Source organism: Mytilus galloprovincialis, chromosome 5, assembly GCF_965363235.1.
Source record: "Mytilus galloprovincialis chromosome 5, xbMytGall1.hap1.1, whole genome shotgun sequence".
NCBI lineage: Eukaryota > Metazoa > Mollusca > Bivalvia > Mytilida > Mytilidae > Mytilus > Mytilus galloprovincialis.
Window position 1 is genome coordinate 97923209 of NC_134842.1, and position 27587 is coordinate 97950795.

General features: G+C 33.4%; 2 protein-coding genes across 4 annotated transcripts in view; one reads left to right on the plus strand and one right to left on the minus strand.

The window, feature by feature from the left end:
- The window catches only part of LOC143076841 (uncharacterized), a 176985-nt gene that overhangs the window by 141979 nt on the left and 7419 nt on the right, over positions 1-27587 (plus strand). Inside the window, exon 1 of one of the 3 annotated variants that reach the window (XM_076252735.1) lies at positions 24405-24557. The exons of 1 other annotated variant lie outside the window; for it this stretch is intronic. The gene's annotated coding sequence lies outside the window, so the exon portion shown is untranslated. Of the gene's footprint in view, positions 1-24404; positions 24558-27587 lie in introns of those variants that run through there. One more of the 3 variants, XM_076252736.1, reaches the window with a different exon arrangement.
- On the minus strand, positions 9696-18537 carry LOC143076839 (E3 ubiquitin-protein ligase DTX4-like). Its single transcript, XM_076252732.1, has 7 exons — positions 17486-18537; positions 16555-16595; positions 15985-16080; positions 15609-15676; positions 13996-14142; positions 13238-13489; positions 9696-12269 (listed from the first exon to the last, which is right to left on the minus strand). Exons 1-7 carry the CDS (start codon positions 18520-18522, stop codon positions 12051-12053), a joined length of 1860 nt encoding a protein of 619 aa, XP_076108847.1. The 5' UTR covers positions 18523-18537; the 3' UTR covers positions 9696-12050.

Sequence of the window (27587 nt, forward strand, 5' to 3'; positions counted from 1 at the left end):
CTTCCGAACCACGGTCACTGATCAGAGTATCGCAAACTCCATATTGAGATACAAGTTTAAACAAGACTTCCGCAACTGTCAACGCATCTTTGTTTGGTATAGGCTCTGCAACTAAAAATTTTGTGAACGCATCGACGGCTGTAAATATATAAGAGTTTCCTTTTGCTGACACTGGTACAGGTCCGTATAGGTCCATTTGCCAAACCTGAAAAGGCGCTTCAGGTGTCTTAAAAGCGACGATACCGGCTTTTGTTTTAACTTGAGTAACTTTTCGGCTCTGACAATCGTGACAACTTCTAACATAATCCGTCACACTCTGTAATAATTTCGGAAAATAATAATGTTCTTTTAACATGTCCGCTGTATGTTGAATGCCACCGTGTCCACCTAACGGTGAGTCATGGTACAATCGAAGAACGGTTTTAATAGCGACCTCTGGTAACGCTAGTTGATACGAAGTGAAAAGTTTTGTCCGTTTACACTTTGCTGTACGAGTATGAAAAAGCAATCCATCCACCATGTCATAATTTGGAGTTTCGAGTAGAAGTTTTCTAGCAGCTTTCTGTGAAGAGGGTAATTTATTCTGTTCAAAATATGATATAAAAGGTCCAAAGTATGGGTCCCGCACTTGCAGTTTTTGAAAAGTGTCCTTACTAAAATCACCATGTCTAAAGATTTCAATTGAATCAGTGAATTTAACTTGCGTATTGTTCTCACTTGTAGCCGTTTCTGTACTAAGATTAGTTTGGGTTTCGTCACCATCGGTATTTAATGTTGTAAAATTTGAATGATCTTCCTTTTCCGTAGAAATTTCTGTATCCTGATTTTTAGCACTTGTTTTGTGATCGACTGATTCTGACTGATTTTCAGTGTCAATATTTTGGGATGAAGTTTCCGGTATATCACGGTTTCCTGTATCTGCTGTTATATTACGGTCTTCAGAGTCACATTTGTCCGTGAATTGTTGATATTTTATGTATTCTGGTAACTGACTTTTTATTTTGTAAATTGTTTGATCTGCTACATCGTAATCTTCTGTATCAGCGTCATATCCAAAATCTAATTGTTTGTTTTGAAATTGTTTACTGCGCTTAAAATGTTTTAAATTTTTAATGTAGTCGTGACTTTGCATTACGTTGTTAACTTCCGGAAGATTGTGTTCTTGAAAATCAGTACTTTCAGAATCCATAAAATTCGGAAATTTAACACGCTTTCCTTCAAATTGTATATCACCAACATGTTCAGGAACGTACGGAAAAAATGGGTCCTCTTGATCAGGACTATCAATACCTTCACAACTAGTCAATCGAGTTGACCGAGATAAAGCGTCTGCAACCTGCATATCTTTTGCCGGTTTATATCGTAGTTCAAAATTGAACTGTTGCAATATTGCTACCCAGCGTTCATATATGGCCCCTTTAAGTTGTTTTTGAAATATAGGCCGAAGGGCCTGGTGGTCGCACTCGACAATAAATTTACGACCCCTCAAATACATTGCACAATCTAAAATAGCTGTTACCATCCCTAGTAATTCTAATTTTGTAGGTCCGTACGATCTTTGCCATTTGCTTAATGACTTAGAACCAAAACGAATTACACTGACCTCCTTACTATCGCTAGCTGTCTCCTGATACTGGTACAACATGTATCCTATACCTTTAGAACTGGTATCCACTGCTAAATAAAACTCAGTATGAAAATTTGGAAATGCTAAGATCGGAGAATTTGTCAATAAAGATTTCAACTTGGTAAATGCATTTTCTTGTTCTGATGTCCAACGAAATTTGGCGTTTTTCCGAAGAAGTTTGGTTAGAGGTTCTATTTCAGCGCTAAAATTTGGAATAAATTTCTTGAACCAGTTCAACAGACCTAGTGCACGGCGAAGTTCACGTACTGATCGGGGTGACGGATATTCTTGAACTGCTGTAATTCGATCAGGCGGTGGTTGTATACCGTCTTTAGAAATAAGGTGGCCAAGAAACAAACAAGATTTCTGTGCAAAATGACATTTCTTAGGGCCCAATTTTAGGCCAGCGGCTTGTAAACGATTAAATACCTCATGTAAATCACTAAGGTGTTGCTCAAAGGTTTCTGATGTTATTAAAACGTCATCTAAATAACACAGACAAGAATTGAATGTTAACCCATGGAGCACTTTGTCCATTAAAAGTTGAAATGATCCTGGCGATGAACTTAAACCCATTGGTAGGCGGAGAAATTGATATGTACCGTAACAAGTGTTGAATGCGGTATATCGTTGGCTGTCTGGAGATATAGGCATCTGAAAAAATCCTGAACTTAAATCGATATGAGTTATGAAATTCGGGGTCCTGTTTGAGAAAGACTCTGTTAAATCCTGTAATTCTGGTAGTCCATAAAAAAACTGCTGAGACTGAGAATTTAAATAACGGAAATCGCAACAAAATCTGAACTGAGAGAGACTGTTTGAAGACTGATTGACATCGCTATTTTGGCTATTTCGGGACTCCTTGGCTCTTTTTGAAACTAACACTATGGGACTTGTGATGGGTATATCTTCGGTTTCATCAACCGGGGAAATTATTCCTTGTTTTAGCAAATGATCGAGATGATCCCGAAGTACTTGTTTTTTATCTGGGGTAAGGCGATACGATCGTTGATATTTTGGCTTGAAATCCGGTTTTAGTATAATCTTGTGTTGCACTACGTCCGTGAAACCTAAAGCAGGATTTTCATCTGTTACAAATATGTTGTCATGCGATTTTAAAAACCCTTTCAATTGTCCTTGTTCAGACTCAGATAAATGTTTTGGAATATCAAAATAGGAGAAAAATTTTGTGCCACTAAGTTCCCCATCTTCACACTTTTCGGTCGAAAACTGTACATTATTAACCTCTGGATTTTCTCTATTTCCTATACATGTAGCTATTAAATCAGAGTCATTGTCAAGTATCTCAAATTTCGCAACAATCTGACCTCTTGGAATATCAACTATTTCACTTGTAGAATTAAACAGTTTGACAGGCACCAGTTTATCTTTATTTACAGAAACTACCGATTTCGCTGTCAAAACACCTAATTTAAACAAATAATTATGGTTCGTGCATATTCCTTGCATACCATGTAAAATATCATTATGAACTTTGCCCCATACTATCATCTCAGAATTTGGCAAAACTGACAAACGCTTTTTCACTTTACAGAAACGGGAACATACGGTCAACTTTGAAAAATCTAGCATAATTTTCTTCGAGACCAAATAGTCTGTGCCTAATAATAACGGATGTGATGTTTGTGAAAATACATGTACTAAAATCCAATGTTTTCCTTGTGGAATTTGTATTTTAATTCGTGAAACACCAATAATGTTAACAGATTGGTTATTAGCTAAAACAATTTTCTCACTAGTTGAATTTACCCATGACTTGTGAGTTTCAGGTATTGAATTAAATAATTGTTGTGAAATTACATTTATTGAGCTTCCCGTATCTACTAGGGCTGCAATTTTCAAATTCAAAATCTGTACAGGCAAATAAATAAACTTATTCCGACTTTCCATATTTGATGTAGAACACTGCATTTCATCATCGGAAGTTTGAAAATGTTCAGATTGAACAGTGTTAATAAATGACCTAGAAGGCGAACGACTACGACATCTGGCACCTATATCAGTTCTCCCGAAAGACCGTGCCTGGTGTCCCCCGGGACTGTTCAGTTTCCCGAAAGTCTCTTACAATTAACCGCTAAATGACCAATTTGGTCACACAACTGACATGTGATATCGGAACTGCTAACTCCTTGTCCGTTCCAATTGCAATAACGTTTAATATGATTTGGCGAATTACAATTGAAACAAAGATTGTTTGTTGCCTGAGGGAGGTAGGTTGCCTGCTGACGACTGTTGGTTGCCTGAGGGGGGTTGGTTGCCTGCTGACGACTGTTTGTTGCCTGAGGGGGGTAAGTTGCCTGCTGACGACTGTTTGTTGCCTGAGGGGGGTAAGTTGCCTGCTGACGACTATAAGCAAATCGATCGGTACGTCTGTTTTGTTTTGTACTTTCATCAGTTTTAGATGTAGTTAAATTTTGGACTGCCTTAGTGAGAGTGTCTATTTGTGACTGTAAGGAGGCGAACTCGGAGTCACGTTTATCACTAGGTTTTGCCTGTTTACTTGCCGCAGATACTTGTAGCTCAGCCTTCCTATACCCATAAGCTTCCGCCCATTTTAGCGGCTGCTAATGCCGATGGACTGTCTCTGTGGTGACCGGCTCTTACAAAAAATGCTAGTTGTTCGGGTAACCCTTTAATGAATTTAACTAAAATTTCGTGATCAGGTTTTTTCAATGTATTTGCTTTTTCCACAAGTTGGCAATAAAAATCATCAATTGACTGGCCTGACGATAAAGACATGTTTTCAAAGATTTCACTATCAAGCATAACTGTAGGATTTTGCCAGTCTAAATCAACATATTTATTTGTGAACAAATGTACTATAGCTTCCCATGATGCCTTATTTTCAGACGATAGTGAATTAAACCAGGTTAATGCTGGACCAGTCAAATGTAAATGAAGCGCCGCTATTATGCGGTTGTCGTCCAGTGGTGAAATGTTATGTAGGGTTGCATATGATTCAAACTCAGCAATAAATAATGCAGCATTTTCATGGGGATAGCCGCCAAATTTCCGACAGTTTGCTAGTTTTTCCATCGTGTCTGAAATGGCAAGATTTGAATTACATGTTGAAAAGTTCAAAGGTAGTTTTGGGGACGGAGTAAGTAAATAATTAATATCTGGCTCCCGAAGCTGATTTAGCGACAAAAATTCGTCTGATAGAATAGAGTGTGGTTGTTCAAGTTCAAATTCTAGGGAATCGTCAGAGTACTGGGACAATGGTGATACAGAAACGGGTAAAGGCAGTAGTGGGGTTTCAGGCGACTTAATTGATATCAATCCAAATTCGACCTCACTGTTGTACTCGTCATCAGAAAAATTTGCCGAGAGTTGATTTGAAGTCATTTACAAAATTATGTTACCAACGATCAGGATTACCCTATACATGTAGCGAGTAAATTCTCACATAAACATTCATAAGATGCCATTTTAATATAAAGAGCAAAAATCAACAGTTGTGGGTCTAGCGAGCTAGAATGATATTACGCTTTTATATGTATACTTCAGTCTAAATGTATTACGCTTTGTTTAATGCCTTGTGTAGCGAGTTAATTCTCACATACACTGAACCACTATACATACAACCATGTTCATGTATCAATACAAAGAGCAGCGAGATAAATTCTCACATACAAAACTGAAAATCTGTGAAAAACATACCAATCAGTTAGGTAAATGTTTTAATTACAATCTTTATTAAGCCTTAAACAAAGTCTGAGAAGCCAAAGCTTCGCTAGTGTAGGTGACGGATGAATCCCATCCAAGTACAGAGCGAAAGATGTACTATAACTCGTTTGCAGATCGTAGTGCCGCTTTCTGGATGCCAAAATGTCCAAATTGAAATCCGGTGAGTTTTGTCCTAAAAATTCGTTTAAAGTGATGATGTACTTATTCACTTCTAATATCTGCTCATGTAGAATATCGTCCTTCTTTAAGAACTGGTCGGGGTCAGGGTGGTTATGAAACTTGTTCCACCAGTAAATAGAATAAAACGGAACTTGAAGAAAAATAAGTCGCACTGTTGGGAACTGGTGTATAAAGGTGTAGATATCCCGAAAATCCTGGCAAAGATCTGTTACCACTTGAAAATCAGATGATTTCAAAAAAACATATTTACCAGTCTTGAATGTTAAGTCACAGGTGCCCAACCATATAAAAAGAGTAATGTGTATCTGTCCCAAGTCCTGAAATGTCTTCACAGCTTTTTCTTTCAACCATTGTAAATTCTGTTATACTGTCGTGCCGGGATGTATCCACCATACAATTTTCCGTTCAGGGTGTTTATCTACAGTCTGATCCTTTAAATACCTTCCCTTACTGTCAGATAAAACGACAGGTATATTTTTCAAAGTTCCCACATTTTCTAACCTCGGACTTAAGTTGGTGAGATTTTTCTCGGCTTTAGAAATAAGACTCATTCGGGAACAAAAATTTCAACAACCAACGGAAATAAAAATTGTCTCTGTGTAAAAACCATGTGCTTGCCGCCTACATGTAATGTCACGCTTCAGTGCACGCCAATCGATCCTCGTGGTAATTCACAAAAATATTTCAGTTAACACAGTATAAAATTGAAACAAATTGTCAAAAGCGGTTTACAAAACAAATTAATCCATTTGAAGTCCTCCACCATGAGATGTTCTTGCCTTTTACGGGGACTAAATAAATAGACAAGACATCATTACAAACACGTCTTTATTCTCCATAAGCACGTTCATACTCTAGAAACATCAAAAACAGCATTACGGGTCTGACCTTACACCCTAACCTGGAATAGCCCCGACCTCGAACAGAATTCAACCCTAATACATAACATACTAGCTTATATACAATATTTAAGATATGGCCCATGCTAATATAAGCACTAAATTTATAGCATAACTCATCAACCATTCAACAAAACGTTACTGAAGATCAAATCAGGAGACAAATTTCCGGGATTCATTTTTGGAACTTATTTGAAAGGTGAACTTTCAATTGAACTGATTTAATTTAATTTAATAATTGACCATTAATTATGAAAGATTCTGAATAGCATATGTATATATGACATGTAGATCATACCCCAAATCGATATACAGTTATCAAACGTAAATACATTTTGATATAGGATGTCATTAAAAAGAAAGGTTGTTTTTATATAAAATCTCGCAAAATTGTATGACCCATATTTTTGGCACATCCCCGCATACCCAATAATAGGAAGTCAACCTGCCCCCAATAGATCATGAATGAGGGGGCGGAGCCAAATAATCTCCATAAAAGTTAGATGCCAATTAATGCTTAGCTATTACAACTGCATACCAAATAGCATTGACCTACCACTAATGCTTTCCTTTAAACTGACATAATAAAATAACAAACTAAGACATGTAAACTAATCAAAAGTTTCAAAGGCAATAGACCATAACTGAGTGGCGGGGCCAAATAAACTCAATGGAAATGACATGTGCCAATTATGATCATTATACAACTGCATACCATATATCATTGACCTAGCTACCACTAGTGGTTCCCCATAATGACCTATTTACAAACTAATATATGTAAATGAAAAAGCAAATGTTTCAAAGTCAATAGACCATGACTGAGGGGGCGGGACCAAATAATCTTCATGGAAATGAGATGTGCCAATGTCTATACAAATGCGTACTAAATAAAATTGACATAACACTAGTGGTTCCCCATGAACTGACCAAATCACAAATTAATACTTTATGAAGCCACTGCCACCGCCGTCGAAAACAGCACGCCTTAGTCTCGTTTTTTTTTACTTTGTCGACGCGAGACAAAAACCTTAAATACATAAAGCAATAAAAGGAGGGGTCAATGCCAGCAAGCGCCAATGCCTAGGTCCACTGTGGACGGATAAGAACATCAAAATTTTCAATGCTATACTTAATTAACATCCTAATGAATTTGGAAGAAATAATACTTTGCTTATAAAAAAGGCAACAGTAGTATACCGCTGTTCAATAGTCATAAATCGATTGAGAGAAGAAAAAAATCCGGGTTACAAACTAAAACCGAGGGAAACACACCAACTACAAGAGGAAAACAACGGAACAACAGAAACACTGAACTGCAACAAAAACAAACGCCAACATGAATTTTAACTTGAGTAAAATTGAGCGGTCAAACTTAGCGCAATTTAAAAGTGGAATTTTACCATTAAGAGTGGAAACTGGTAGATACTCAAACAAAAGTGTAGAAGAAAGACTATGTATATTTTGTAAAAATCAAGAAACTGAAACTGAGTTCCATTTTATGTTTGATTGTCCATTGTATATTGAATGTCGTATTAACTTTTTTGGTAAACTTTTAATTGAGAAAAATTTCACAGATTTGAATCATGCTGACAAATTGAACTTTTTAATGTCTTTCCACATAAGAAAATTAGCAAAATATATAGTTCGTGCATTTCATATAAGACGTCAGTTGTTATATAACACTTAATTTTTTTTTACATATTTAAAGCTTAAATTGTTGTTTACAAATATTTTTATGTCTATATATTTTTGAAATTTACTTACGTCAACAAAAGATTAGAACGTGAAATAATTGTTTAATAACTGTTTTACTTTATTTGAGGTGACTTATAGGTCCATTGGGCCGGGTGTATTACTATTTATCATATATTATATGTTTATAATCTGTACATAATTTACACATGTCACTATAATAAATAATTTACTTACTAACATAGAAACGAGACTTGACGATTTGCTTTATTTAATTTCCAATACCACATCTCCTGTGAAAGTAGTGAAATGAGGCAGAACGATGTAAATCGACATTATACAAAAAGTAAAATCACAAAAATACTGAACTTAGAGGAAAATCAATTTGAAAAGTCCATAATCACATGGTAAAATCATATAACAATACGCATCAAAAACGAATGGACAAGAACTGTCAAATTCCTGACTTGGTACAGGCATTTTCAAATGTAGAAAATGGTGGATTTTACAGTTTTACAGTCACCATCACGAACTGATTGACCGATACGATGTGTCTATGTCTCAACTCATACTCAAAACATAGTTTAGCGGTCTAGATCTTTACACTCCATGAAAGTCGTCTGATCTGAAAACATACGGATATAATTCTATTCCATATCGTTAAAGGTTTGCTGTAGTGGATTTGCATTGCGTGGAATTTTTGCATAGCATGATACAATACAGTCTCACTCTTCCTTCTTGAAATCATGTAATGCCTTCTGGTTTATTTTTCTTTCACTCAGTTGGTATATTTCAACTGGGTTTCGAGTTAAAATTTGATAAACTACTGTCGCCTCTTGCTTAATTTTGTTTCTAGAATTTGTCAGATTGAAGACCTAAACCTTTAATCTATTACACATCATATGATTCCAGGTAAACCACGTTATATAACGTCTTATGTTGAAGTGGTAGCATACCGTACTTCATGTTTCAGACTATGCTGTTGGACCGATAAGATGATTACGATCAAAACAGGAAATTTGTTCTCTTTATAAGAGATTCACCATTAGAGTAGTTTTAATTTAAACCATGCTAAGAATTTGGTATGCCAGATGTTCATGTTGTCTAACCAAGATACATAATGGCACTGGAATCAAACAAATCAAATCAAAATCGATGGAACTCAAAGCCAAAAATTCCAAAAATTTACGCCAGATGTTACTAATGCCATATATGACCGAGGGTAGAAAACATTTTGGAATAATTCATAATTTCATTCAGGGTAAATTTTCAAATAAATGACTGAAACTGCCATATTCAAGTTAAATCCTAGATCAGTGTCATCGAACCAGGGAATGTAAAAACATTTCAAAGATACCGGGTTTATAAATTTGCTATGCCAGTCTTGCATTTCGTTTGACATTGTGTCCCACATTTATCACAAACAAGACAAACAAAGTGGCATCTAACCAGGTGTTGTAAGAACATATCAGATATCTGGTTTACAAGCTTATCATGACAGTTTTGCATTTTAGTTTTGCATTTTCTCTGCTTACGACTCATCAGTGTCTCATATGTATTACAATCAAAACAAACAAAGAGAAAAATAAGATATAATGTTTATTGTTGTTGTAGTAAAGTAACAAATGAGGCTATACATCTAAATATACAATGAAATGAAAACTAGTAGATCGGATGTAAATATATCATGCAGGCATAATAAAGAAAGAACAATCCATGTTTACCAATAACAAAAAATAAATCAAATATAAACAACAGTCAGCAAAGTAAAAGTAAAAGAATACAGGCATAAATCTTACTAGAAAAAATTGGAAGGTTCATATAGTTAATTTTATTTCATTCATGTAAAAATCACATACATTTTTTTATGAAAACCTTGATTTCCCTACGGCTACCCTTGAAGAAGATTTTAAACAGTTACTTAAGTTGTTCTTGTGCAATCATGATTTTAAAAGACCATATTATATATAAAAAAAATTGTAAAGAATTTCCCTTTAAATAATACATAATGCTGAATTACTTTTATTTTAACAAATCTAGCAAATAAATGTATAACATGGATCATTTAAAGACAACAAATGTTATCACTATACTTTATATGAATTTTGTCATTGCCTGTAGGAACTTCTTTAAGTTTTGTTGTTTATCTAATGCACTAGTTCGCCTCTTGTTTCTAATTTAAAATATCAAAGGTATCTATTTAATTATGTGATATCCATTGCATTGTACATGTTGTATAATTTATTCATCATAACAATAAAATTGAGAATGGAAATGGGGAATGTGTCAAAGAGACAACAACCCGCCCAAATAAAAAACAACAGCAGAGGGTCACCAACAGGTCTTCAATGTAGCGAGAAATTCCCGCACCCGGAGGCGTCCTTCAGCTGGCCCCTAAACAAATATATACTAGTCCAGTGATAATGAACGCCATACTAATTTAAAAGAATGCAAAGCTAAAATGTTTTGCCTGCTTAACTAATGATGATTGATTTAACTTATTTCATGTTTAAGTCATTTAGATCAATTTCTATCACATTAACTGAAAGTTATCAATGATCCTTGATATTGAAGTTTAAAACGAGGGTACAGTCATATACACCTTATCAGAGCTGTTTCAAAATTAAATGCACTAAAGAGACTATGAGGGACTTCTTTTAAACCACAACCACTCATATATAAAATTTTCATTTTACATATCTGTAAGGAAAATGCAACAACCCACAATAAATACAATAAATTTGAGAACCTTCAATGCCCCTCACCATGACCAATTTTGGAACAGCCCTTAAAAATAGTATAGTTTTTAGTGACCATTGAATCATGACACATGTCAAACAAAAACTTTAGACCAAAAGTATATGTACACCAAATATGAATTATCCAGCTGTTTCTGAAACATGCAGCCTTTAAACAATAAGCTTACACTGTTACAGCTGCCATATAAGAATACTGGAGTCTGGCATTCTGCAACATACATCACCCAGACAAGACAAAAATTTATCATGTGTGCTTTAAGAACACATTTCATGCTTTTTTGATATTTTACAGTTATCATGGAGATTCAATAACTGCCCTTAAAATAAGAGACCAGCTATAAAAATGTCAATAAGGGTACCCTCTGTGTAAATTTAGAAAAAGTTAATTAATTTGTTGTTTGAAAAGATAAAATGTTAGCCAATCTATTGTTTAAGTTGTCATTTTGTGTAGCTGTAAGGTATAACTTCTAGTTTTAATAGTTTCAAAAAAATAGATTCCTTTTAAATGATTTATTTATTTAATGTCATCAAATAGAGCAATTCTATTGGTTATCAATGTTCAAATAGATATCACACAATCCAATAGGTATCACAGGTTCAAATGGACATCCCATGATGAAAGGGTAATACATAGGTCGCACATGATCAAAATGGTAATACAGGATCAAGAGGGTATAACATGACCAAATGGATAATGCAGGATCAAAAGGTTAATACATGGACAAATGTGTATCACATGATCAAATGTGTATCACATGATCAAATGTGTATCACATGATCAAAAGGTTAATACATGAACAAATGTGTATCACATGATCAAATGTGTATCACATGATCAAATGTGTATCACATGATCAAAAGGTTAATACATGAACAAATGTGTATCACATGATCAAATGTGTATCACATGATCAAATGTGTATCACATGATCAAATGACCTAATGACCACAACAGTAGCATATGATCAAATGAGTTATTATACATGATGAAACATAATTTATTGTCAAGGTACTTAACATAAAACTAATACAATAATTTTAAATTATGTTGACAATGAGATTTGATATCATGTTCTCTAAGATCTGATCTCTTTAAGTGTATAACTTACATAAAAAACAAAATTATTTTATTTTCATGTAATCACATTCCACGAATACATTGCATGAGTATGTACAATCAAATCATATATCCTTTTCTGTTACGCCTTGTACAGATAATTCCTGAAGTACATTATCAAAATACTTGTCATCTGGAAAACCATGACCAGAAATATTTGATCCAAATTCTGTTTTGTGATGTATTTCATTCCATGTGACTGTATCAGTCTCTCCTGTGGTTGTAGAATGTCCAATTGTAAATGTTAATCTCCTCTTCCATGCAACTATCAGTAGCTTTAATATCTAAAATGAAAAAATAATTGGAGTCTGCGTCATCTTTTTTTAATGAGATCACAGAGATTGGCATAAACTCATGAAACTTGTATCTGCTGTTCAAATATGAAACTTTTTTTAATTTCATGCATCTCAATCATTTTTATGGATATACCTTCATCAGGACTCAAAGACAAATAACCATGATTTCACTTGGCACAAATATTTTAAAACTGGCAAAAATAAAAACATTCTGACAATTTTTTTGACAACATTTTCAGATAACACCCCAGTCCCGAAAGGTAAATCTGAAATACAGAATTGCAAAATGGAAATAACACAAGTTTTTTAAATGCTAAACCATCAGAAATTGCAATGTTTGAGATAATGGCTTTGAAAAGCTATGATCTGGTATTTCATTATATAGATTATAGTCATTTGAATTTCAATTCAGCTATCACTTGAAAATAAAATAATCCTTTAATTGTTTGGTTTGGGACAGATTTATAGATCAGCTTTCACCTGACATAATCTTTTAGTCCTTTTTAAACTACAAGAGAATGGCTAGTGAATTTCACAGAAAAAATATACAATGATATATGCAATAATCTTTCAGTTCTTTTTCAATGATAAGAGGGTTTTTTTTTTTCACAGAAAAAATATGACTTCCTAGCTGTAAGTAAAAGAATGCCAGCTTAAACAAGACATTCCTGATAATCCCTATACGGAATGTCTGAGTTTTCAAAGTTTCCAGATGACAAGGGAGAGAACTTCCCTATGTATTGGCTGAATTTGTAAGACCTTAGAGTGCACTATTCCTGAATGTTGGATATATTTTTGTACATAACGCACACAAGAGATTTGACATAAAGATTAGGTGCAATTATTACAATGAGACAAAACATTTTAAATAACTTATCGAGAAATTAATTGCGGTCTGTGGTCATCAAGATGACAAGGGAGAGAACTTCACTATCATATTCTAATTTTAACTCTACCTTTCTTCCTTCATCATTATCAGGTAAGAAACACACTCTGGGGAATCCCCTACATGTAAATCTCTTTCCTGGATGTGGGTGTTCCTGTGTCTGTACCCCAGGGGATATATGATACAATATTCTGATTGTCTGACTGTCTGGGAACCCCTGTAATGCCTGGGACATTATACAGTACTCCATCACACCCTTGGGACAGTTTCCATGTTTTTCTCCATATATTGTCTTGCATGCTGGGCACTGCATACTACCATTCTACAAAATAAAAAAAAGTAAAGTTATTCCTTCTAAATCATTATATGTTATTTATTAAATGATAGCAATATCAAATTTTTTAATAATTTCAAAAAGAAAAAAGAATTCTAAGTATTATGCATATACTGCTTTCTTTGTAAAACTACTGGAATCTTTAGCATGACTTACCACTTCTTTTTTAAAAAAGTAAAACTAGTAAGACTTTTTTTTAGACAGAAACTAATTGTTAGAATTAAAATCATTGAAGACAAAGTTGCATTAGTATGACTGTTCATTTTAGTGGGTTTTTTTAACACGAAAGTGGCAGGTTTTCAGCAGATAGCAAAAATGCATATAAAGATTGAACTTTTATAAAAAATAAAATATTTGGTTCTCAATACTTCTAAAATTTGTATGTTTTTATCAATTATTTTATGGTGTTTTTTTGTTTTGTTTTGTTTTTTTGGGGGGATATTTTTTTTCCATTATGCTTGGAGGCAGATATAATAAAACATGTAATATGTTACCTTAGACCCACTGTCATACATGGCTATTAAACACAACTTATGGAACATATGACTACATTTATTGAGTTGATAAACAACATGATTTTCCATCTGACCCTCTCCGTATCCTGAGGCATGACTCAATTTTTCACAACATATACAACAGTCCTGAAATAGAAAATGTATCATAGTGATGATAATATTTATCCTTAAAAAAGGCTTTGCTTAAGATCACATCAACAAGCTTTAATATGATCACAATGCTAATAGCTTTAAAATAAAGCCTTAGAAAGCGCAATAAATGATTTAAATATAAACTATCTAACTTTTTCTTCGTTTCACAATACTAAGGTGGTACATTACACTATAGGGAGATAACTCTGAAAATACAAATGTATCAGCAAAATGTTCTAATCAAGTCTTATTGTAAAGGTTTATAAAGCTTCTCAATAAATGATCAAAATAAGGGTTTGTCAAACTGCTTTATATCCAATTATATTTTTCGGATAAAGTATGTGGTTTAAGATTTTTGAAATTTTTTTATTTTTGTCAAGGGTCAATTTAAAGTTAATTATTTTTGTTAAAAAATTTTGAAAATTATATGAACCATATTTATTTAAGTCAAGATGTTTGGTACCTCCTTAAACTTTTATAGACAAAGAAAAACAAACATAATTCATTGTTTTTCTTTGCCTCTGTTTAATAAAAAAATCGTGTAGTCTTGCATTATAAACCCTAAGTTGATAAAAGCAATGAAAAGTCCCTTTATTATATCATGAATGAAAGACCTGGATTAAGCTGACTCTAGGAAACACTTTTTGACACAAATTCTGGGTTGTGATGTACAATGTTAGAGTCAAAATTCTGTGACAAACATAAGATTAGGAAAAGAGGTTACCATATCATTATGTCAATGCATGCATGGTTAACAAAAAATCTCTGTTATCTTAGTCAATAACAGACAAAAAATGTAAAAAATCAAGTTTCATTTTCAAATTATACATAGCCATCTTTCATAGAACTTTTGACTGAGATTTTTTTTTCTTGTTTAACTGCCTTTGCGGATTGATTTATTTTCCTACATGCTAATTATTCGTGAAATGAGGAAATCTTGCATACTAAATTGAATATAAGTTTTTGTGGTTTTGCCAAAATCACCATACAACCCAATAGAAAATTTTTAATTTTTTGAACATTCAAATTCATTACCTTTATCAATGAAATCCTCAAATGATTATTAATCCACAGTATTTGAAAGTAACAATTATTGCTGAATCAGAGACACAATTGTTATCATGCCATCATTAGAATTAAACTGGACCTCTGTTCTGTTCACTTATCGCTACACTAACAACAGGTAAGGCCTTAATCCTGCAGTGAGTTTTCTGAAGTACCTGATTTCATAATTTAGACATGACTAGTGCATCAAGTGATGTGTTTATAATGTTTTATATTAATTAGACATCAAAAGTGAAATTAACACATTTATATCACTCCTGAGTTTTACATGAAATGAAAATTGCCAGCTCAGTTTGTCAAGAATATGACAGATGAGCAAAAAATGATGATGATACATTTAAAAAATTACCACCATATACAATGAGAAGACCAATAAATCCATTATGTCTATATACCTCATCGGCAGGAGGATGTTGAATTACTTCTGTAAACTGTTCAAATATTTCTGTATCTGATGTTTTACCTAAAATTGTAAAATACATAGAAACAACTGAAACTGAACCACTTTCTGAATTAAAGTAGTGTAATTTAGATTATCATGATTCTAAGGTAAACAGTTTAGATAGGTAAATTAAGAAAATAAAATGCCAGTTAAGTCAATTTTACAGTTTTTTCAAGGTTTGATTGCAGAACTTTACAAATGGTGTTGTCTTTAATGCATAAATAAACACAGTTTATGGCAGATATAGTGTCTCACTATGCATTGGCTGAAATAAAGTTTGTTTTGTTTTTTATGATTTACTGATTTTAAAGACAATTTGCATAAAATACCTTGTTTTTTACTTTGCCTGGAATTAATGTTAGGTATTTTAGCTTCTTCTGGTATGTCTAAATGTTGAGAACCAGATCTTACTGCAGTACTGGAACCTGTAAAGCAAAAGATATATAATAAGTCAAATTTGTTTTCAGATCACCTTGATTAAGTGTAAACCTGTCATGTCAAATACTTCTGTTCCCAGTGAAGTAAATTCTGTGCATTTTGATCCCAATTCAAAAATAAATAACAAAATTACTCAGAGCCAAGGAAAATTCAAAGGGGAAAGTCCAAAACTAAATAAAACAAGAGGAAAACAACTGTCATATTCCTGACTTGGTACAGACATTTCCTTATGTAGAAAATGGTGGATTAAACCTTTGTTTTAAAGCAAACTTAACATCTCACTTGTATGACAGTCATATATAATTCCATGTCACCTATTTCATAATGTCTCTAATTTTTACTCCCAAGATCTCCTTTATAAACAGGTTTGAATCATTTTGTGAATGTTCTTTCATGGTTTTAAGAGATAATCAACTTCCCAGTTTTCAGCAAATTAAAATTTCTTGACTTTCTTCGCTTACCTGATGGATAAGTCATGCCACTAGATGCTGCAGGATGGCCACTATAAAGAGAATAAAGAGATATACATGTTAATAATGTTAACTTAATATACTAGTACTTTTCATTGCTAATTAATATATTCAAATTCTAAGTGTCACCTTGCTGAAGGATGTGTACTTTTGATCTTCAGTGGAAGATTTCCTATTTTTCAACTTGCATATGATATCAATATTTTCTGTTCAACGTATAGAATTGAAAGGTGTGACTATTATGTCATTGTTACATTGTGATGCTTATTTTGTCCTTAGCGTAATTTATGTTATTGAGGAGCATATTTACATGTCTTATCTTTGTATATTAATATTGTTACAAGCCTTATATTTTCATCAAATATTTTAACCGTGTTAACTAAAATTGAGAATGGAAATGGGGAATGTGCCAAAGAGACAACAACCCGACCATAGAAAAAAACAACAGCAGAAGGTCACCAACAGGTCTTCAATGTAGCGAAAAATTCCCGCACCCAGAGGCGTCTTTCAGCTGGCCCCTAAACAAATATATACTAGTTTACATGTATAAAGACCAAAGTAAAAGGATAAGCCATACATTATTAAAGATAAATCTTGTAGACATGAATGAAAATCAGTCTTCAAACAAGATTTTCAATTGCAAGGTCAAATATCAAGGTCACATAATAATATTCAAGCAAACATTGTTTCAAATACATCTGACAGTCCAAATGTATTGAACATCTCAGACCTTCCAGTAAAATGTTATAAGAAAATAAGCTGATGCAATCACTGTATATGACATCAATCATTTAAGGTTTTAAAAAATCAAGTGCACTAGATTCACAGATACATATAGTGATTATTGATAGGGTCTATCAAGTGGTAGGAATTGTAGGGAAAAAAGAACACACAATATATACCAACATTCATATATACTAACCTACGAGCCATATTTACAATGCTTCCACCAGGTAACCCATGATGCACTGGGAACATTCCATACTGTGCTGACATAGCTTGTCCTCCATAAAATGCCTGACCCACTGCATTTGATGGTCCCATTGGAAAATTTGATGGTTGCATGTTACCAATGTTACTGTTCATATTTCCAGCCATGCCCATTTGAGGCATATTTTGATACTGACTTGATGGGTTCATTGTCATATTAGGTGTAAAGTTTGGAAATGTATTGTTATTTTGTCCTATGTTGCTATTTCCTTGACCCATATGACTAACATTTTGATTGGTCATGTTTTGAGGCATTTGATTGGCCATGCTTTGAGGCATTGAATTAGCATTGACAAAACTCCTCGTAAGTCGCCTACCATATGCTAAATTCACTTGATTAGAATTCTGACTAGATGGAGTGTTTCCATAATTAGGAGTCACATGATTGAAACTTTGACTAGCTGTGGTATATACTGTACTAGGATTAAAATTAGATACGTTATTAGATGTGGCGGCACCAATAGGATTTGGTGCTGTGGCAGTCTGAGAGTTTGTGTGTCCAGATTTAAATTTTTTGGTAGGACTTGGACTTGTCCCAGAACTTTTCGGTAGACTTTTAGAAGAGGAATTTGAAGCCCCATTACTGCTTGAACTCGCAGTGGAAACCATGGAAACTGAGGAATGTTGAGGTGGTGAATTCGTTCCATTTCCTGACGGGTAAGCTAGCTTTGTGGTTGCTCTGCGAATTTTTCTAACACGTCCAGTTTCAATTCTAATTTGAATCATTTTGCTAAAATCTATATGATACGGAAGTTTTAAAGCTGATTTTGACAGATCAAATACATTAGTTCTGGGAGTCTGTGAATAGTAATCTTCTATCAAGCACCCAACCTCCATGTCATATATGTGCCACTGACCCCTAACATCCCCCTCCCACTGCCAAACAATGCCTTTTCCTGGTAGGCTTGATGGAGGGTATGTGCTCCTTCTAATGGGCCTAGCTGTTCCTGAAAAAAATACGAGAAGCATAAGAATATATTTACACAACTAGAACACACCCTTGATATGGCAGGTCCGTAACTAATTAAAGTATATGTGTAAGCCTTATTTTAGTATTGGTATTGTCATCTGATTAAGTCATTTAAATGCACTGGAACTTATCAATTATTGGTAATATTAATTAGACTGGAATGAAGTATTTTTTAATCTACAGCATTGTCCTATATTAGTTTTAAATAAAGTTGGATCCTTAATTCGCTGTTTTACGTCTACCGGCTATGAAATTGAAAACTGAAACTATCATGCCTATACGCCTTATTTTACAACAAATGTTTTAAGCATGTTAAGTCCGGATTTTTAGTATTCATATTGTCATCTTAGGAAGTCATTCTGATTAAAATAGGGAACAATGTGACAATGATTGAATTTAGTAGTGTCAACCCTGTGTATATGACCTGTGTATATAGCAAAATCCTAAATACACCGTTTGGTGGTGCGCCTGTCAGATGCGGAACGTACAGATAAGGTATAATAGGTAACATGTGAATATACTATTAGTATTGGTATCGGATTCAACCTGTAACTTAATAATTATTGGCAATATTACTTATGTGGAAAACAAAAGGGTCTTGAGTGGTGTAATTTTTAATCAACACCATTGTCCTATATTAGCTTTATATAAAGTTGAATTCTTTGATTTGTTGTTTTACCCCATGACGGCTGATAAATTGGACCTCATTCATTTTAGTATTATAGATAGTTATTAGATAGATTTAAAATGTATGACAGGAATTATTACATACAAATGTTGTACAATATGACAAACTACAGACTCTTCCAAGAAAATACACATACAAACATTTTCAACATAGACAAACAACAACCATCATGTGTAATTTGATTTGTAATTTAATGTTAGTTCTAGATCTTGGCATGAATGGCATGCTAATAATATACTGCTGAGGTTTTCATCTAGTTTTAATTTCAAAATGCCAATGTGTAAATGAAAGCATTTATGAAATGTAGAAATTTACAGTATAATTCACACCTGGATTGCAATGAAGTCTGAAAACTGCTAGGCACTTTTGACCCCAAAATATGATTGCAACTGACTACTCTATAGAGTATATCTCCACATGGCAGTTTCTATTTTTAATTGTGGTGTGATGTTTTAAATGATTATCAGGTTATGATACATGAACATGATGTAAGTTGAAGTATGTGCACTCAAGTTTGCAATACATGTAGTAATTATCTGTCAGTTAAAGGGATCCATTATACTGATACATGTATGTACAATGTGTTCTAAGAGCAGTTTTCTTAAATGGCAATACGACAAATTTTAAATCGAATAAAAATGGTAGATTTTATCATTTTAAAACCAATGTTTACAAGATCTTCAAATAATCATGATAATAGACCTTCATAAAAAGGAAAATGCATACAAGTAAGTGAACAGTTTTTAAGTCATGTAACATTTTTAAGGGCCAGCTGGAGCCTGCTTCATGGTGCTGGTTTTTTTTTTATCTCTTTTGAAGAATCTATTGCATGCTTAATTTATTTTGTAATTGGTGGCCTTAAGCTTGGGCTGTTTTTATGCTCTAAGGGGGTAAATAAGTTTTGGCGAGTTGGGTTGTCCTTGGTTGATTCGGCCTTGGGAGTTTTGTCTGGGTACCCCTTCGGCCACGTAATAAAAGAGGTTTCAGCCATATGTTTTATTTTATATTTATAGACACTTTGGTATACAATGTATATATTTATACTTTCATTTATACAAATGTTATATCTTTTATAACATTATCAGGCCTCTTGATCTACAATAACTTTTTTTCAACTTGTCCAACATGTACCAAAAACTTACATGTACTTGTCAGAATGGAATTATACAATGTAACTTGTCTCAAAAATATTTTTTAGATATTAACCTTTTTTCATGTTTTTGCATTTTAAGTTGATTCAATAAACAAAATTAATTAAAACAACAAATAAACAATGAAACAGAAAAAATACGAAACAGGACTAAGATTCTAGTTTTCATCAAAGTTTTATGATGGCAGGATTGGCACATGAGGCGCAGTCTGGTAGGCCTGCTAGTCTGCACTCATTTGGTTTATGAAGCCGATTTGCTTACATTGCACTGTATTGTTATCTTATCTATAAAGCAGTTAGACTGTATTCTGAGAATAGTATGCGCTTAAACTGATAAAACGTATTTGACAAAAAACAGGTTTTAAATTATCGATTGCAAGTAAATACATGAAATATGTCAAATAAATATTTGTTTTTATCTTCTTTTATTGTTGTTTAAAAAATAATTCATGGCAGCCATAGATTTGTTTTCATTTAACCATTGTGCATTCATATTCCATTTGTTTACCCTTAGCATTATAACGAGGGGTAAAATACTAATATAAATTCCCAACCCATAGATAAATGAAAACAAAACGACGGCTGCCATGAATTATTTTGATTCTAATAGGACAATTCTGTAATTTTGTTAACCGTGAAAGCCCTATACATATGATACTGTTTTGGCTGTTCAGTTTCACCCAATTTTGATAATATTAGTAATATATATTATATAATTCAATCATTATTTTTTCCTAATCGCATTTTTCACTTACACATTTTCTTCCAATGTACTTTTATTGGTTCCAAGGCATACAAGATGCTTTTAAACGCCTGTTATTTACATTAATTTTTTTTGTTTACGGAAACATACTTGTGACGTCACCTTGTTTCACTGCCATGCCAAGACAATAGCATCCTTTAGTCATGTTCATGGAATTTTCATTTCATGAAATTTTACCATGAAAAATGAATTGAAATGGATTTGCTCATTTTGCTGTAGAAAAAAGAGATAAATATACTGTATCTGAAACCATGGCCTACGTATAATTGCTTTCGGGTCGATCCGGCCCAAGTTGATCCGTCCCACGTCGATCCAGCCCCAATAAAAATATATATTTATAAGGAATAAAAATAAAGATATATATTAATTGTAATTCATAAATGTTGATGATTTTTTTTATTATAATGTAAAAGGTTTTTTATTATAATGTAAAAGGTGTACGGTAAAAAAAAAAAAAGGCCTTTGAATTTTTTTTTCTTTAGATGAGTATAAGAAAACTAGGTTGATTATGTTTTTATTACAAGTTTACAAGATTATATTGAGTATAATTATATTAAAACGTAAGTTCTTAAAATTTCTCAAATTGAGAAATGTTGTTTGATTTGCCGAATCCTTTCTGTAAAAGAAAAGTCCTTGCTGATAACGTAACTTTAATTAATCAGGATTTGATTGAATTAGGTGATTACGATTGGCATTACCTTAGTTCACAATCATCAGACAATTATTGAATAAACAAACCAATTATAAACTAATGAAGTTTGGTTAAACAAGACATTATGATGAGCTAAATTTTTACGGTTCCATTGGACTGTAAATATTTATTTAGCTACTCTGTGTGAGAAGTAAATAAAATAAAAATCGCCATGACATTCAAAGTCATGCAACTTGGAAAATATCTTCGCATTTTAAAATATATTGGAGCTGCTATACAAACAGACAACACTCAGTTTCGTATCGATTTAAAATAGTTATTTAACTGGTACTCCAATACTTCGCTTACCTGTTGTCATCCATCATCAACACTTTTTGCAAATTCCGTTTATAGTCTGTTCAAATTTTTCACAAATTCCTCCATATAGTGAATATAGTTTATTCATATTTTATTATGGGGCCGGATCGACTTGGGGCCGGATCGAAGTGGGCCGGATCGACTTGGGTCGGATCGACTTTGGGCCGGATCGACTTTGGGCCGGATTGACTTTGGGCCGGATCGTCTTGGGGCCAGAACGACCGGATACCTAAAAATTGAGAATATCTGGCAGTATGCATAAGTTGGTTCTTACGCAGAACAGTCGTTTTTATGAAGTACTGCGCTAAAGGTGGATACATGTATATTGTGATTATACTGGTTGACGATAATAGGTTATAATATTAGAATTGATTATTTCATTGATAATCAAAGATGAATTTAATTTATTTTCTACAGAATGATTGAACTTGTCCCGTCAGACAAGCTTAATATCATGAATATGGCTGTTACCAGGTTACATGTCCAACCATTTTCCCTCTGATATCAGACAAACCGACTAACAAAAACCCTTGGGACGAAGATACATGTATCCCAGAGGAACCAGTAATGACGCACCTAAGGTTGTGTTTGTCTCTGCATTTAATCAACCATTTAAAAGAAGTAGAAAAACGGAATGGAATAATAGATTGATTACTTGTTAATATATTTCAATCATTAAACAGTAGATATTTGAAATATTAAAAGCAATACAAATCATGTTTGCTAAGATTACAAACGGACTGTCAAAAAATGTTGGGTACCAGTAATGACGCACTGTAAACAAACCAGTAAAAAACACTTGTTCGTGCCTGATAATCGAAAAATTGCTTCAATCTGGATTCTTTAAAGTTAACACTGTTCAACAAATTCTATTTTATTTACAACTTTTTAAATTTTCATACACTTTAATGATCATGGGGCAAATAGAACAAAATTTTATAATTATTTTTTTTCTTTCAATTTTATCATAAAATTGTATAAAATTTATGAAATTGATATATATATTCCATATATTTGAAAATAAAAAGTAATTGCATTCATAAAACAACAATGACAATAATACATATATCGATGTTTACCTCATACATTGAATGAAAAAAAAATGATAAACCATATAAAATTATATAAGCGACAACCATTTGTTCTACTGTGATTCCCGCTTAAATGTAAAACCATGTCACATGACAGTCATGTGATTTCAAAAACACAAAATGGGGAAGCATGTGGTTACATATTTTTATTGGCCAAAGTGGATGTAGGACTGATAATCATCCAGGGAAGGGTAGAATGTTTTTGGCCTTAATAAAATGGCGGAATTTGCATCATCTTTAATATTTTAAGTAATAATAACATTTCTGGGCAGAGTTTAAGGCATCTTTGTTGTAGTCAGATGACCTTCACCAACATGTTATGTACGGTAAATGTTGATGACGTCACGGCTTTTGTTTAGAAATATAAAACCGAAAAATAAATCGGTGCGTCATTTCTGGTCCGCGTCAAAACAGGTACCAAGACGATACATTTGTATCATTTGTTAATAAAAACATTGAAAAGTATATATGCACAGACATTAGGAATAAAAGCATAATGTAACCTAAATGACCAAAGTTAACATTGCCAAAGTGGTGTATGGCTGAAACGACATGTAGCCCGAACATCGAAACTTCTCAAAAGCCTCTATGGTCAGGCTTTTCAGTTTTGGTTTCTGAAACATAAAATTTTCCTGTTTCATTTCTCTTTATTCTGGATACCAGGGCAAGAATAGTGTCAATGGCTAAGTATGTATGTATTCATGTTTAAACTCTTACAGTTCCCGCTTTGACCTCATGCTATTGTGTATCTGGAAAAAAAATAAACGGTTATACATCTGTTCCAAGTTCTGGCAAGTGGTGACAAAATCGATGGCGTATGAAGATAAGGAGCTGTCGGCTGCACTCAGGTTTACTTGATTGGAATTATTTTGATAGGCATTTTCTATGTATTGTGTAACGTTAGGTTCATACGGTCTCCACCGTCCAAATTCATTCATCCACTCCCAAACAATCACGTTGGTTGAGCTCTGTGACATCTTCATGATTGTTCGATATACCTCTGGACTTTTCAAAAGCATAAATTATCCCGAAAGGCGTTTTGTTTACATCTCGTTACTATGAGAACTATTTTTTATCTTATTTTTCTTCTTCTATATAGGTTTTCATTGAATTTAAAATTAATATGCTTGCATTCAGCTGTAAATTATCTCAACTATATATTTTGTTAAACTAATTGATGACATCCGGTGTCATTTTACCCACAATTCAGCGGCATTCTTGTAGCGAAGGAAAACCATCTGGACTGAAAATGTTGCTGCGACAGTAAACAACCAATTAAAGCTTACTCACAGCATACAAGCATTGGTGAACATGCTATCGACGTAAATGTAAAGTAATTGATCGTAAAATCTCCCTCCTCTTAAATAACACACGGCATAATCGATTTTTATAACGAATGTGAAATTATGTTCTCAGACGGACCTTGTTCATTTTAATAGACCACTTTCGAGTTCATCCGTCACCGGCAAAAACTCGTCAATTATGCACGCCTTTATGACGTCACTTACCAGATAGAGGGGCTCGCCTGTATCCCTGCACTATTTACGTTCATCAAGCGTCTTAGTGATCGTCTTTGTGCAGGATAACCTAGAAATAACGGTTGCTCTGTAGGTACTTACTGACAATTCCCTAATGACAGCAGTGTTGATTGTCAATTTTGAGAATTCAATTTGCCGAATAATTCGTACAATATAGAATTATAGTTTTCCAACCACTCGCTCAACATTGGAAGGAAGTGACGACGCCCCTAAACGCAAAAATGACGGTGATAAAGGCGCGTATGATTGACGAGTTTTTTCCGGTGACGGATGAACTCGAAAGTGGTCTATCGTTCTAAAATTTGCTCTTTGTCAAAATATGTCTCCCGTTTATAACGTTGTGAGGAAAGGCTACATATCTGAATGGCATTGTTTTTGTTAAAATTCAAAGCCGGTCCTGAACATATGTTTCTATTGACTTGAATAATTTGTGCCCCAGATCAGTGATTGGCATTGCCATTTGAAAGGAAAAATAATGTCCCCTTTGTCGTATGAAATATTTAATGCCTAACATTTTATATAAACCTTATTGTTATTTGGAAATCTGCAATGTTTGACATGAAAATCTGTGATCCCAGGTTTTTTAGGTCATACATGTTGGCATTGAGATTTTGGGGTCCGTTTGCCGGTTTGCATACATCTAAGAGTCTGACAAAACGGTATCAGGTCCGTTCGCGCAAAAAAACCTTTTGCACCCTACACTTTCGCGCCTCACATGTTTGCCCCCGAAGTACATTCACGCCCAATTTATACCAAATTATTCCATTTTCTTGAATAAAATTTGAGGAATTATAAATAAAGGCAACAGTAGTATACCGCTGTTCAAAACTCATAAATCCATGGACAAAACACAAAATCGGGGTAACAAACTAAAACCGAGAGAAACGCATTAAATATAAGAGGAGAACAACGACATAACACCGAAACGTAACACACACGGAAACGGACCAAGCATCAGACAAAACACCACGAGAATAACAAATATAACATGAAAACCAAATACATGAATTTGGGATAGACAAGTACCGTGCCACGTCTTATCTCAATTTCTCAAAAATAAGAGAAAACACAAACGACTCAACGTTAAAATGGAACACACACAGAAACGAACAATAATATAACAATGGCCATCTTCCTGACTTGGTACAGGACACTTTTAAAGGGGAATAAAAGTGGTGGGTTGAACCTGGTTTTGTGGCATGCCAAACCTCGCACTTTAATGGCAAAGTTGAATATAACATTGAAATGACAACATAATATTACAGGAGTACAATACAAATTAATAGAACATATAGATTTTTTTTATTAATTTGATGATTATTTATTAAATGTTAATTATGTATGATTACTGCTAATTGGTAAATTATACACAGCTAAATTTGGTGTTATTGTTGAGTGTTTAAAAATCAAGATTGTTGTTTTAACTTGCAAATTGCTTTGATGTAAATACTGCATGGTATGAGTAAAACTTTGAAGATTTTGAATCAAAGACTCGAAAGATAATTGTTTTTATCAGCTTGGCTGCATTGAACTCATGTTAAAAAAAATATTTATAGCAATACACTAACCAAAACCTGATTTAGATTTTATCAACACATAAAAAAACGTCAGAATCTCACTTAATTTAGAAACAATGAAAAAATATATTTATATAGAGCAGTACACTTGCCTAAACATCATTAAGATTTATTCAACACTTTAAAAAAAACGATGTCAGAATCTAGCTATATGTCATGTATGTAGAAACAATGAAAAATAAAATATTTATATATATACAGCAATACACTTACCAAATGCTTACCAAAACTTGATTCCAAATTATATAAATAATACCAATGAAAATTGTGCGCCAACATGTAGGGTGTGAATGGACTTATATGCGAACATGTAGGGTGCGAAACTGAAAGGGCGCCAACGTTAATGGGTGCGAACGTGATTGGGGCGCGAACAGACCCGGATTCAAAACGGAACATGTGTGACACGGTCAGATTTCACTATCCTATATTTTAAAACTATTAACTGCTGTGAGATACTGTCAATGACATGACACTTTTTTCTAATCATGCTATTTGAAAAGATGAATTTGCCCTAGCATTGTCTAGGTCGCATTATATCATGTAGATTACTTATGTTATTACACATCACAATAAGATACAATTGTTCAATGACAGCATTATATTAATAATAAATACTTAATTTAAAGACCAATTAAGTTGATTTACATTTGTACCTAGTATCATTTGGTGTAACTCATTCATAAAACCATCTTGAAGTTAATAGAAAAACAAAAGTACAAAAGGATAATAGAGTATCCATTCGTGACTCAAAATCAGTCGTACATGCACAGTAAAAACACACAAAAATTGAAAAAAGCAAAGGAACAGCCCTTTCATTATCATGATTGTGTTCATTGCTGTTCATCATCTCAAAGTCATTGAGTCAAAATTTAAAAAATACTCAAAGCATAAGCATAAAAGTTTGATTTAAAGTGGGGTATACATACAAAAATATAACATAAGCTCTGTAGAGGTTTTATTCGACATACATACAGTGTTCTCCCCAGGATTTTTGGATAGCACTGTGGTAAGCATGTGATTTTCAACAATTCTCAGTTAGTTTGTCACAGAGCACGGTTGGTTTGTAATTGATTTGTTATGTGTTTTTCTTATATTATGCTATTGATGTTTTCTCTTGTAATGATGTCCTCATCATACTCATGGAAGTTACCCCTTTGTTTGCTAATGTTATTGTCTGGATATAAACATGGTAGAAGAAAAGTCTTTTTTTCTCCATTGTAAATTCATATAATCCTCATATTATCTGTG

Excerpts from the sequence above, each read along its gene's own strand:
- LOC143076839 (XM_076252732.1), bottom strand. The coding sequence starts at position 18,522 with ATGCTTCTCGTATTTTTTTCAGGAACAGCTAGGCCCATTAGAAGGAGC. Across the intron at positions 16,596-17,485 it reads ATTGTAAATATGGCTCGTAG|TGGCCATCCTGCAGCATCTA; the intron begins GTTAGTATATAT and ends TTCTCTTTATAG. Across the intron at positions 13,490-13,995 it reads TGTATGACAGTGGGTCTAAG|AATGGTAGTATGCAGTGCCC; the intron begins GTAACATATTAC and ends TTTATTTTGTAG.